The sequence below is a fragment of the Ambystoma mexicanum genome, chromosome 14 (genome assembly GCF_040938575.1).
Source record: "Ambystoma mexicanum isolate Mex_15411 chromosome 14, UKY_AmexF1_1, whole genome shotgun sequence".
In the NCBI taxonomy this organism is placed as follows: domain Eukaryota; kingdom Metazoa; phylum Chordata; class Amphibia; order Caudata; family Ambystomatidae; genus Ambystoma; species Ambystoma mexicanum.
The window spans coordinates 559,458,996-559,473,634 of record NC_090940.1 but is presented as its reverse complement, the minus strand read 5'-3'; the positions used below and the strand labels follow the sequence as shown (position 1 = coordinate 559,473,634).

The 14,639-nt window shown below is 44.1% G+C and overlaps 1 protein-coding gene across 2 annotated transcripts in view; it reads right to left on the bottom strand.

Moving 5' to 3' along the window:
* The window catches only part of SNW1 (SNW domain containing 1), a 300,010-nt gene extending 286,676 nt beyond the window's left edge, over positions 1 to 13,334 (bottom strand). The window contains exon 1 of one of the 2 annotated variants that reach the window (XM_069637912.1): positions 13,218 to 13,334. In XM_069637912.1, the coding sequence (XP_069494013.1) occupies positions 13,218 to 13,231 (14 nt within the window). In that variant the 5' untranslated portion in view covers positions 13,232 to 13,334. The remainder of the gene's footprint in view (positions 1 to 13,217) is intronic. The other variant, XM_069637913.1, reaches the window with a different exon arrangement.
* Between the last annotated feature and the right edge of the window lie 1,305 nt (positions 13,335 to 14,639).

Below are 14,639 nucleotides of genomic sequence, written 5' to 3'. Positions count from 1 at the left end.
ATGTGACCTCAAATTGACCAATGATCTCAATGGGAATGTCACCATAGGGGAGGGGGGGGGCACCCTGATTTCAGGCTGCCACAAAGTCCAGCAGGCAAACTTGCTTCTCCATGCTTGGATGCCCACAATGGTATAGTCTGCCCCACTGTCTATCAGCATGGATACTCCCACTCCATTCACAGTTAGCATGGCATAGGGCTTATTTCTTTTCACTCTCCCAGACACTGCTTTCACAGAGTTGAAAACAGCTTTGCATTTGTCTCCTTCATCCTCCGAAATGTATCTTACTTGACCAAAGGTCTTGAAATTCCTACAACAGCGAGCAATATGGCCCTTGCGTCCGCACTCCTGACATACTATGTGAATTGCTACACACTCTGCCATTGGAGAGGTGATTACTACTACCACACCTGTAGCACCTCTTACAGTCTAAAGTTTGATTCCATTGGAGGGCCCCATATTCTTGTTGGTGCGAGGTAAGACGTCACTGTGTCTCTCTCCCATGCTTTTCAATTTTTCTCGACATCATTGCTGTTTGTTTCAGCTGTGCCTTTGACGTTTTATTCATTACACCTTCATCAGTGGAACCCTTATGATTCTCCACACTTATGTCACCATGGAGTGTCTTAATGCAGCTTTCGGTATGTTCAATGTTTTTTGCTATCTCAATGGCTCTTGACAACGTGGGATTGCGTTCCTTCCACATTTCGTCCCTTATCTTGTCATTTGATCATTAATTGGTCTCCGAGATGTTCTCCTTGGCAATGAGTAAACTGGCACTTCACTGCCAAACCCCTTAAAGCTGGAATAAATTCCTCAATTGATTCACCAATCTTCTGTTCCCTTGTGGCAAAATGGTAGCGTGCACAAATAATGTTTTCTTGCACTTCATAGTTTTTGTTTAGCTTGGCAATGGTTTTCTCTTAAGGACCTGCCACCTCCGCCCCAATTGGGTCAGGTAACTTCTTGAGAATATCTTGTCCTGCTGACCCTAAGCAGCGATTCAGTAAGGCTTCCCTTCTTTCATTTGAGTAATTAGATCCAAAGACTGGCAGCACATACTTAGTGAACCCATCCCTCCAGTCTGCCCAGCGGTCTTTGGGTTCACATGGCGATGGAAGGAAAAATACAGGTCTGGGTACATTCGCCATTGGGAGGGTAGGCATATAAGGGCAAGGGTGTGACTCCTTTGCTCTCTTTACATAAATCACTTTTTAGTGTTCCTTCTTATTTCTTTGGTGTCCATTTCACATGCTAGTGCCGAGTGCTCTTATCTTGTTATTTAAGCCAGACCAAATCAGTCTCTTTTTCTCAGCCAAAGAGGCTCACTTGCTTCAGTTTGAGCTATGAATCTGCCTTGTGGCTGACTGTTTTTTCCTAAGCAGACTGGCACGTAGCGTGTTAGAGGTGCAAGTCTCTCGCTTAATTCGCAATTGTGGTTGTCCTGGCAACCACCCTTCAACAAATATGGTAGCACATAGAAGAACGTCTTTGGGTGCTTTCCCCCGATTGGGAGAGACACTCTCAGCATAGATGGTCGGCGCAAGCACAGATCTGTAACTTTTTTTCAAAGCACTCAAGTGTACTACTTGTAATGTTCCAGCCAGGGTTAACGTGCATTGCCGTTTGGCACAAAATGCCCTCTCTTACCTTAGGCTTGGACGAGAGAACGCTTTCCCTCATTCTGGCGTGTTCGCTCTGCTATTGTAATCTTGTTTTGATGCAGTAGGCCACTGGTTCTTTGTTTTTTTTCCCCTCGCTCGTTGCCAGTGGTTAAATTAATCATCACACGTGACACAATAAAAGTAAACCTGACTTGTTCTACTAAGTGGAACTGAACATACAGCAATACAAGCAGCGGCCTCTAGCCACCACTGGGCCTTCTGGAACCAGGAATCCTCAGGGCTCCGAGTCTCCCATGATTACAGGTTCCAACTCTTCAGCTGATGGAATGTGCACTTAGTAAACATATCAACCAGCTTAACGCATATATAATTCATATTAATAAACATGAACATGGCCAGGAGAATGTAATTCCTAACACAAGGCATATTAGTTTTCAAAAATGGATTTATCTGCTAATTAAAATTTTATTGATTAGCAAACAGACCCATTTGATTAGCAATGTCGTACTAATATTGTTAATGTCGCCAGAAGTTGTGTACCGTATAAATGAAATGAGCAACAATACAGCAAAAATAAGACATTTGTGATAACTGTTAGGACTTGCAAATTCATTACAATTTAGCTAGTAAACCTGCAGGTCGGGTAACTTAGTGTACCTATTTGACCTAAGAGAAATGCACTCAACCCATATGACAACAAATTTAAATGCGCCATCTGTAAAATGGTGCATTTCACTACAAACCCGCTTTATGGTGGTCACACTGCTGCCACCCAGAGGCCAGCTATTAACAGTGAAACTTGTATTTGACATTTACTGCAAACAGAGTAAATGTTTAATAAAGGTTTCAAGAATCCCTTGCAAATGGTACCCGCCCTTCATAAAGTCAACTTGACTATGCGAGTGGGCAAAATATGAGTGTCTGTAAAATGTAAAGGGTTAGATGCATGAATGGACACAAAGCTATGATAAAAATGCTCTGAAAACAGTTTGGCCAGCTGTCTCCGGCATGTTCTAATATATAATGCAATCATAATTATAAAGCACATTGAGCTCTGCACACTTACCACAGTGTATGGTAGTGCAGTAGACCTGTAGATGTAGCAACTGGAAGGAACTATCTATCCATACTTTGAGTAAACATCTAGTTAGCTTTGTGTATTCATTATGTAAGAGGAAAGAAAGTAGGAGACTACGCTGAGTGCATGGCATAGCAAGCAGAGAACTGGGCAAATTAGGTGGAATATTGTAGTTTGTGATCATCTCGCTTTCACGGTAGCTGGTATAAAGCAAAAGGCTGATACGATAGAAAGTCAATGAGTAGGGGATCAGCTCATAGGTTGAACACCAATTGCACAGATGTATACAACGAGCAAGTTACAGAACTAGGTTTGCCATCAAAGGCATTTTGGTTTGCCACTCACTGACGCTGAAATATTGACAGTGGTGGCCAACACTGACCTTGCGTGGGATGAGGGGAGGGTGTCTAAGGCAGGGAGCAGACCCTTATAAGTCACCAGAGGAGAAGAGACTAAGGAGATTGGGACAACAACAACAAAACATTTGTAATAAAGAGGAAGAGGTGAACTCAGAACGTTTGAGGGGCAACTTGCAGGTTCACATATCCCCGCAAGTGGAGTGGTTAATGAATGATCCTGCTCTTCACCTAGATGCGTTTGCGTCTGTGGACTGCAAGGCCAGCGAGTGTGGCACCCATCACTAAAGTTGAACACAGTATGAAACCAAGTTGTCCAGTCCTTGGAACAAATGTAATTCCACAAAAAGGGTGTGGTGAAGATTCCGAGATGGCCGGTCGAGATTTTGAAACGGCTTGCTTGGCAGAGGGAAATGCCAGAGATGCTGCTCGCCCAGTGCCACAGCAAAATGTGCGCCTCCAGTTGCAAAAGCCACGCCATCAATGGAAAAAAAAAATCACACCAAAAGGTCAAAATCTCTGAAGGAAGTTCTCATTAGTTTAGTTTATTATTTGTATAGCGCCGCCTGGCCCTGGGACATGCATGCGCTTGAACAAGGTTACAAGGTAACCATGATTTGCGAGCATACTCAATAGGTAAACAATACAGGTGTATTCGTTTAAATATCTTCTGCAATCTCCTCGCTGGAGGAATCTGTTTTCTCCCTTCGCACCTCCAAAGGAACCACACCAATCTTTAACTCGACAGCTTTTAATTCTCAATACAATATGATGTTGGCCTTAACAACAGCTCTCTCCATTTTTAAAGCTCTACGAGATAATAAATGGAAACCTGGAGGATCACTCTACTCTTCTGGCCTTAATCAATTCAAAATGGATATAGAGATCGAGGACTTTATTATATTGTTGCAATCTAGAGTCGATCAGGAATCAGAATGTGCCTCTGGATCCACAAAAACCTTACATCACTCAATATGGAAAGAGAAGGAAAAAAAACGTTTGCTGGACTCTTTTTGAGCTGCTACAAGTGAAGGCCTCTATACAAATTCAGAAGGCAAGGCGGCTGCCCATAGGCCCTCTTGAATCTTCTCCTCAGGTAACTATGAGCAGCAATAAGACCTCCCAGCAAGAAAAAGCACTGCCGACGGAATAGCCCCCAAGTAATATGGGTGTCGACCTGGGAACCCCAAAAGAGGGGCCTAGTCCACCAAAGGGAGGCATGGAACCACAGGATCCCGGTGCTAAGCAGGAGTGCAAGTATGGATGCCAAAACTAGTGCGACCAACACACTAAAGGAAGGGGGCATACTCAAAACCATGGGTAAGTGCGAGGTTGGGAAGCAAAGGGAGAGCGTGCTCATGCTCATGATGCTGTCCCAATTTTCCACAAGAGTAAGAAACGTAAGATGCGGACAAAGCTGAGCTAGCTTATCGCAAGCCAAAAAACATGACAACATTTAAGAGAAAAAGAAGATCAAATGGCTCCAAGGCGTTTTTGAGAAATCTGACTACGCCTCCAACGACTAGAAATGAAAGGCAAACGGTAAGAGATGTCACTCAGAGAGCTCCAACAAAGAGTGTGGACCTTAGAGAAACAACCAAATCGGAGGGGCGCCTTTCACCCCTCTTAGAGTTAGAGTCCAGCTGTAAAGTGGATGAGGATATCGATCTGTCTTTACTCACAATCCAGGATGATGACCTCCCCGATGATTGTGATGACCTGGATTCAGCAAGACCGTGCCCTCTGAATGAGATGCAAATGGTGATGAGTGTGGGGAATGAAGAGGATCAAATCCAGCCCAGTTTCTTATCGCTGGAAGAAAGAAGGCAATTGATCAATGCGAAAGGGAACACTTGGCCTACCCCCGGCCCCCATTGTGTAAAAAAAAGTGTGGAGGCTATTAGAGCTCCAGTGAAAAAAGAGAAACATGACAAAACTGGAGCAATTGTTTTTACGAGATTTGAGATCTGGGAAAAGAAAGCAGAGCCAGCAAAGTTCCAGGTGGAGGAGAGGGTACGCCTTTAACTGAGATTGGAAAGGTTTATATCCCTCAATGATGGGTTGATCTTGAATAGATCCAATGTGTGGAAGCCATATTATCACGTTCCACTTCCTCCGTCCAGATGACATACAAATTGTGGAATTCACGAACGAGAGTAAAATGGACAGAGTGATTTTGCATCCATCGAGAGGGGCTAAATCCTCTTTGTTACGGTTAGCCCACTTACTACGTCCATGGGGTTTTGATCCAACTGATATCACGGCTAAACAAAGGCCATTGGAGGCGTGGGCTCCAATACAATCTGGTAGGAAAGATCTGTCTTTGAATACAGAAAAGAAATGGACAAATGTAAACTTTGTCTTAACCCCTGGTAGTCACAGGTTATGGATAGCGAAAATGAAGCTTCAGAAGAAGATTGCCTTGTACCCAAGTGGGATGGTCCACTAACTTTTAATGGTAGTAATATGGGCAAGCGGGCCATAAAGTCCATACAAACAAATGGTGAAGGGGTTGCAAGGAGAGATCAGGGAGGAGTGGGACTGACCAAGATCGAAAAAGTGCAAACTAACAAGTGAAGGGGTGGACGCTAGGCTTTTGGAACACCAGAGGTTTCCCTCACTTGGAGAGTGATCGAGGTAACTTCTGGAAATATGGATATTATTTGGTTGCAAGACACTTGCTAGCCAGGGCTCCAGTTTACGATGGATACAGTGCTTACATCAATCCACCCCAATGTGGAACGAAAGGGAGGCCCTCGGCTGATCTGCTGACATTGGTAAAATAAATGGGAGAGTATTATCAGTGTTGGACTGGTTATGCCCGAATCCCTTTATCCAGGCTAAGAGTGAGGGGGACCCCTCCAGCCCGATTGGCATGGATCTAATTATGAATATCTATTGGCATCCAGCGGGGATTGAAACAAACATGTTTTTGCAGGCCTTTACTCATGTCATGGATGAATACCAGTCGAAACAATATTCACTACGTGTGGGGGAGATCTGAATGCTCCTTGATTGTCTAGTAAGAGGGTTAGGATCGACAAGGAAGAGGGTCCTAAGGGAAGTAGAAATGCGAGGGCTTGGGCGTAGCTGGACATAAGAGATAAAGAGCTGCAAATGCTAAATGGACAGTGTGAGGGAGATCGCCTGCCGGGGTTAACAAAGCCCAAAGGAGTGTACTCGTCCATTTTGGATTATGTATTTGTAACCTCCTCTTAAGACAGAGTATCATCCTTGAGAACCTTGGCCAAAAAAAATATGTGACCACACCCTCTTAAGGAATAAAGTATGGCAACATGTCATAAAAGCTACTAATGGATGCAATTGAGTAAGACTCAAGCCAGCTGATATTAGAGCTCTGAATGCTAACTGAGAATTTAGAGGTGGGAGATGAGGGGGTGGATTATGTGCCCCTGCTTTTAGAATTTAGAGTAAAAGGAACACTAAGGGCCTGTAAAAAACCAATCATAATTTGAGATGAAAAAATGTCCAATGAAAAAAAGATTTGCCGAAGAGCGATCAGATCACTGGGCCGAAATAAGGACGAGGGCTTTCGCATGCTGATCAAAAAGAGAAAGAAAACATTTAGAAACTGGCTAGCATCGTATAGGGCAATATTGTTGCAACAAGATGCAGTAACACAAATGAAGCTAATGAGAAGGGATATAAGAGCTGTATGGGAACTGCAGAACAATCATAGCAAAGAGGAAAGTTTGGTTCTGACTAGTATAGAGTCAGAAAATCTGTGGATTCTCGACTCTGAGAAACTAATTGCCAAGAAAGGAAGTGTCTGTTACAGTCTCTCACAGGCTAAGGCATTGGGATGGTCCATACCATTTGACAAGATAGATTTGGTGGTGTTAAGTAAGAGGCCAAGCAGAACACAAGCCCCCTGGCATCATGAACATGATGCTAAAAGCTGCTCCAGAGGAATGGGCACCCTTTATGCCGGCTCTCTTCAAACAAATTATGAAGGAGGAGAGAGTCCCTAAATCATGGCAGTCAGCAGTCATTGTTCCAATTCACAAGGGAGGCAACAGGGCTGATCCCAAAAATGATTGCCCGAATGCCCTCCTTGATGTATTGGGCAAGACCTTTGGTGGGGGTATTGTTGAGTCATCTACAGAAATGGATCTCATCTTCTAAAAGATATGATACCAGACAGACAGGGTTTATAAAAGGAGGTAGGAACGGATCTAAACTTGTTCTTGCTAAACGTTCTCAATGAGAGAGCGTTTAAAAAAGGGGGGGCACATATATATATGTATATATATATATATATATATATATACACACATGGCCTTTGTAGACCTTAAAAAGGCATTCGACAGCGTGGACAGACAACTGCTCTGGACAAAAATTGATCTTTGGAACTGCCCGACGCATCTGCTAGCAGCAATTGGATCTCTCTATACAGCAGCAATGTGAGAATCTGTCTCAGTGCACAGGGACTACTTTCAAGGCCTATTTACACAAAGAGAGGGTTGAAACAGGGCTGGCTGCCCGTTGGCCCCGACACAGTTCAATTTATTCATGTCTGACTTACCCTTATCATTAGATGCGCTACGGCCTTCCCTCCGAAGATTGGTGATCACAAGATAGGTAGATTGGTATTTGCGGACGATATTGTCCTTTAGGATCAAACCCTGATAGGGCTGCAACAGATCTTAAATGCTTGCAACACATTTAGGACCAAAAATGGCCTTGAGGTAAATCCAACCAAAAAAAAAAAAAATAAAAAAATAAAAAAAAAAAAAAACACTAAATCATGGGTTTTGGATCAAGAACTAGAAAAAAGACAGTTGTATGTACAAATGATATTTAGAAAAAACTCTAACAAAAGTCTAGTCCCTGGTTAATCTCAGGACCCACATTAACAATAGGAGACACGGTGGCCCGAGATTGTTGGCCTTGAAGAAAGAAAAAAAAAAAGCAACCATGCTGACATCACAGGCGATGGTTATCCATAGAAGATTTGGTAAATATTCAATAGAGCCAGTACAGACCTATGAAGACAAAGTTACTCCGGCATGAAATTTTGAAGCAGAGGGTTTTCTTTTCATCACGTACAAAGTTTGGGCTTCGGTAGAGGATGCTTTTTTGAAGGAAGATCTTAAAGCTCCCAAACTTGATAGCGACCTGTGATTAGTTGGGACTTATCTCGCTATACGCATTGTTTCGGAAATGCTTGCTACCGACTCCCTCTTTTGAAATCCTTAGGGCAAAGCTAGAATCTCTAGGCGTGAATATAGAAACATGAGTGAGCAACCCTAAGAAGTTTAAAAAAATAAAAATCTGGGAGTTGGACTGGGTCCGTACAATGGAAGACAGAAATACCCATCGTCTTCAGTCGACTCTTGGGAAAGAGTTAAAGCCTATAGCAGCAGGACCAGATATTTACAGTTTTTCCCCCCTCGACTTGGTATCGGACACAGTTCCTTAGATTCCGGTTTAACTTGCACCCAACCATTGAAATCAAGAGGATCTATTGTAAGACGAATTATGTGGCCTGTAGATTCTGCCAGTCTGAGACTCAGGTAGAAAGGCTGCAACACGTCACAGTGTACTGTAGGGGCTTGACGGCAGGGTGATTGGATAAGGAAAAGACAATGTTATGGGGCAAATAGGTTTTGGAACCTCCTAATGGGCGGAGAAGACTTTTGGGCAATCTTTATGTTGGTACAGTTTTTGAAAGAAATGTTTAAATTATGGAGGAGGAGGAGGGAGAAGAAGGAATAGTGGGAATAATTGATTGTGGGATAGGTAGGGTGATTGTGAGTCCTAATGGAGTTTTACCAATGTATGATGTAAAAAGTTTGCAATAAACTATAAAATAAAATTATTTTTTATATATATGGATCTTCATCAACAAAATTCAATATGGGATTTACATACACTAACATAAAATGTACTTTAATACAGGGAGGCGATGCAGTGTTTTACAGTGCCAATAATGTAATTACGCATTACATAATAACTTACATTTTTAGGATTGGAATTGCATGGTTGTCAAAATAAGTATAAAGTTAACACATACTGGTCTTTGCCAGACAGGATATAGTTAGCTTAATAAAAGTATCACTAAAACCATCACACTTCTGGTCTGCAATTGTTTGAAAAAGAAAAATGCAATTTTAGCTAGCATTCCCACACAGGCGTTTGGCTCTTAAGAGTGGAAGAGTTGATTACTGCTGCACTTTCTCTCCATTAGCACTTGAAGTAAACAGAGAAAAGAGGGGAATGCAGGGCTACTGTGCTTTGATTGAACATAGCAACTTAAACAGCAAGCTTTGCTACACAAGTGTCAATTTGATTAGCAAACCTACAGAATTGCATCGCACATTGCTATGCGAAACTGTCTATTTTATGCCTTGCCAACACTTTGTGTGCGGCCAGTATTAGAAGTAATAATATGAGCATGGCAGCACCAGAGGCATCATTTGGTGGTGGGAAGAGAGCTGGGCAGCTGCTGATGGGAAACAGCATTGTAAACGATGCATGGTCAGTGGAGGGAAGTTAATATCTTTAGTGCAGGTGCATTAACAACGCACAAAAAAATATATATAGTAGATGCTATGTCATTAGTACACAGTAGCAGTGGACAACATTTTCATGATGCCAGAGTTACAACAAATGCCAGCATTGATATCATAAGTCACTTTTATTGCCACTGTAAATCCTTTCATGAAGCAGAGTCTATAATAAATACCAGCTTTTCAAGTGTAAAAGCACTTGGATTGTGTGGCCAAAGTCTAGGCCATTATAGTCACTGTAAATCAGGCAGCCACAATTTATTCCAAAATGCTCACTATAGCAAATTGGATGATAATGCACAAACAGCATAAGCCAGCATTGTCACTATCAACAAGATGTAGCACCTCGCTGCCAAACACACAGATGAATTGTGCACACACACTCTCCCACACACAATCACTAACAATAAATCAGAAGCAAGAATGTGCACACAAACTGCGCTGGTGCAGGAAGTCAAGAACCACAAGGCAAGACTACTTGGTCTACGCACCCAGACTCTGGAACCTCTTCCCTGTCAACACCATCACGCGTTTACATTTCGGGATGGAGTCCATGAACCTCCTTTAAAAGGAATGGCTTCTCCCTAATCCCAGCACAATCTACTCTGCACCTAACCTGAGAATGGGTGATCTGCTCTCCCCAGTTTACTTGTAGATACCTTGTTGCCAAATTACCCGCCCTCCTACTGCCGGTTGTTAACTACCCGCTCCCCTGTAGTGACCCTTGCGATCTGCGCTCTCCCCTGCACGTGAACTGCCACCATGGCCTGTACAGCGCTCCGTTGTGTGCCGATGCTAGGTGCACACAAATATACTGTAATAATAATACAAATCACGAGACGCTACAAACAGTCATTTGGGTTACTCAACACGATCTTGGATGGTTTGTTTGTTTGTTTATTTATTTATTGTGCGCACCAGACCCTAGGGTAGCAGGGCGCAAGAGACAAGGAGGTTTACAGCTTAGTTAACGTTTACAGGTTACAGATTAGTTAACGTTACAGGTTACAGACATAGTGGACATTTCGAATCTGCAGGGTAGGGCAAGTGCAAGTGCAGATAAGGCGTAGCTAAACAGTCAAATCTATGGCGATCAAACAATAAAAGCAGGTTAGTACAAACATTATAAGAAGACGTTACGTATAAAGTGACATACGCTATGTCGCATTCTCAATAAGCCATTTTATGGTGTTCTTTCTGAAGTTATTGAAGGTTTGGTCAGATCTGAGTGCAAGGGGTAGGGAGTTCCATAACTGTGCTGCCTTAACTGGGAAGCTGGAACCTCCAATGGAGGCTAGTTTGAATCTGGGCACTAGGAGGCAGTTGGGGCTGGCTGTCCTTGTGAGTCTCGTTGGATTTTTCCTGTTGAAGCGTTCTGAGAGGTATCGGGGAGCTTTGTTGTTTAGGCATTTGTGGATAAGGGACGCAGATTTAAGGTTGATTTTTTCTTGGGTGGAAAGCCATTTGTGTTTTCGTCTTGTATCTGAAATGTGTGCACTTCTGGGGATACTTAGGGCCGCTCTAAGTGCATTGTTTTGGAGCACTTGGATTCTGTGGATGATTTGTTTGGTAGTCCCTATGTAGAGGGCGTTGCAATAATCTAATTTCGATAAAATGAGGGCTCTAGCTAGAATAAGACAGCTGTCCTCTGAAAGGAATGGTTTCCCAGCTCGTATTAACTTGCATGTATAGGCAGTGGATGATGACAGTGAGTTCACCTGTTTGGTGAAAGATAGTGTCGCATCAAGGTAAAAACCTAGGGTTTTTACTTCTCTGGCGACCTTGATAGTGTTACCATCGATGATGAAGGCGGAGTAGTTTTGGTTAAGTTTGGAGATACGGGCTGCCGTGCCCAGGATGATGAGCTCTGTTTTGTCATCGTTCAAGCATAGGCCATGGTTGGCCATCCATGCTTGAACGATGCTATAGACTCTATTCACCAGAGCCAGATCTTCGACGTAATCCCCAGTAAGTGGTAAGAGAATCTGAGTATCATCTGCATAGTTAGTGTAGGTGATACCCAGATTATCAAGATCGTCAAAGAGTGGCTTGGTGAAGATGTTATAGAGTGTCGGCGAGACGCAGGATCCCTGGGGCACTCCGCAAGTGATTGGGATAGGGTCTGCTGCCGCTGCGGGGGAGAACACCCTCATAGTCCTGTCACTAAGAAATGATTGAATCCGGACTATAGCCTCCTCTGAGAAGTGGGCAGCCGAGTCCAAGTGATTACATAGGACTTTATGGTCCACCAGATCAAAGGCGGCTGAAAGGTCTAGAAGGAGGAGGAGAGCTAGTTTTCCCTCGTCTCTGAGTGAGTCTATTTGGTCTTCTTTGCATCCAGTCTACATATTTTAAATACATTGCTCTACCTCAGTTTGTAAGTAAATCAGTTTATAAATAAAATATGTTCTCGGTCAGTATATAAACAATTCAACACATCTTCCATATGAAAGGTTATGGGATAAATGGCACAATAGTTCCTGGCTGCTTAGCAGAAAATCAAAAAGCATTATGGGAACATAAACATTGACAAGGATATAACCATGCAACTATTTTGAACCCAAAATGCAGTGGGCTTGGTTTGCATTTGTTACAATACTCAACAGTAAAATGTGTCACATATAGCAATTTAAATGTGCTTTTCTTTTGTGTATGAGGGCTTGCACTGAAAACAACATGACTTCTCGTTTTGCTAGGGCATTCGCTGCACACGGAAAGGGTTATTTGGGGAAACCAGTCGTTACTGTGTTCTCTTGTCATGCACGAATCCATGTTTGCTTTACGTTTCCCCTCTTCCAGCCGTCGCTTGTGTACACCATTCCAGACTATGATCTGGATATCCCTGGCGACATGGGACAACTTCCAGACAAGGCTCTGCACCCCAAGACCACTACGGTGGTAATTTGGTGCAATATAAAACTTTTGCTTTTAGCATAACTGCCTCTGCAAGTACTGATTTTAGTGCCACAAGGACCAACGTCACCGAAACCCATTCCTTCGAGATCAGTAATGTTGGCACACATTTCAGCAGCCTGCGTAGAGCGTACGTGTAGCAAGAAACGAATTAGTTTCACCATCAGCAAAAATTCGTTTTGCAAAAAGACGTGGACCACCTAGTCCTCTTCAAGACACAGAAGCTCGAATGGGTTTGAGGAACGTGGTAAAAAGGTGTCTGAGAGAAGGTGCTGCTTACGACAAAGGGGCACATTCGTAGAACTGAAGCAACTAACTCAATAGAGAGAGAGAGAGAGATGCTTGGGCAGAGGGGTATTTCTAGTGACAGGTAAGCAATTCCATTGCCAGGCGGAAGGGTAGCTCAACAACCAAGGCAAATAAAGGAATTATGAAACTCCCTGGCTTGACAACCAGGGCGAATAAAGCAATTATGAAACTCTGGCGCACATAGGGTGGGTACTGGGGGCAGAGTTGATGCTTTCCCAACCACCGTCCAAGCCTTAGCTAACAGATGTAACCCATTCTTCGTGCGTATGTTTAATTCCCTGGGCGTCCCTGTGCCAAGAGCCCATTGCGTTTGCTCTTCCACCTATGATTCGTTCTCGACGAGTTTCCAAGGGCCTGGCAACCCCACTCTTTCAACTTAAACACTATAGGAATATTATCCTACCTGGCAAGCGCCATCTTGACTCTTCTTCCACTGAGTTGAAATTCTTCCGTTCTGTGACGTCAGACGCAAGAGAGCACCCTGCCGCAAGCTGCAACGCTGTCAAAGAGGGTTTAGCGCGCTACTACATCTGGGAAGTGTAGTCTTTGGTCTCTGACCTAAAGACGGATGATAACGCATGTGTGGGGTTCAGTGCTGTCAGGAGTTTTAAAACAAATTAGTCACAAATCATACTTCGGTTTTGAAATGTAGCTGTCACGTGTGGCTTCAGGTCTATACCGTCAACGTTTTGTTTTAATTTAAGAAGTTAAGTAAGACACAAGCATTACGCTGCCGTGAATACAGCACTTGCTGGCTGCACTACCCCTGTTTATTGCTCCATTATATATTTAATTTGTATGTATTATTATTTATCTGTTTATCCTCTGCTCTGCACTTTCCACTCTCCCCTTTCCATGCACTTGTGGCGCTGCCCCTTTTAAGGGACGCGCATGCTGCGGCGTGATGTTGCACACCGCTGCGTGCATCATAAATAAAGGGGGCATTCCCGGCCGCGGGAGTGCGACCAGGAAGCCCGAGCAGAGCAGACTTGTCCCTGTGAGTCTGTGGGTGCTGGGGGCTTACGGCCATCGCAAATGGGGGTCACCAGAGCATCCCAACAGTGACAATGAGATCTTTTGAAGTCTTCGTTTCACACCGTAGGCCGTGCAGAAACCACGCGTCAGGTGGCCATTTTGAATTCAGGCAGTGGCAACTCGCAGAGCTCTGGTCGAGTCTGTGAGAGGCATCCATGCCAATTTTTGGAAAAACTGAACGCAGGCAGTTGTTATACCTGCACATCCATGCCCAGATTTTGGATTTTTTTTTATTTCTGGGCCTACTACGGCGAGTGAAGACGAGGAGAAGGTGTGAGATGACTAGGCCTGCTTAGCCCTAAACTTCCCTGGCTAAATTTTTGGGACATCTAGGCCTGAACACAGCACTGCTGCAGCTGAGGATTTCCATCGTTTTCATCCTCTTCATCATCATACCTAGCTGATGTGTCTGTGTATGGGGCGCACTGTGGGTGTGGAGCTTTTACCATCATCTTCATCATCATCATCATCACCACCAGGTTTGGACTCTGCGCTGCCTGTATGTGTCGGGACTGGTGATAACTGGTTCCCCGGAGGGTACTGCACTGTGGTGGTGGGGGTGAGTTGCGGCCCCCAAGATTTACGCTGGGGGTGCCTGTGCGCTCTAACCCACAAATGTGCCTGGTGACCAGGACGATGGGCAGCCCGCGAACCCGCAGTAGCCTCCAGCCCAGCCTCAACTTCTGCGCAGCCTCAGGCCCCGCCAGCGCCTCAATCTCCATTGCCTCAAGCTCCACCAGCGGCACAGCCAGTTGCACAACCGCCACCCCCAGCCATGGCGCAGGTGCGG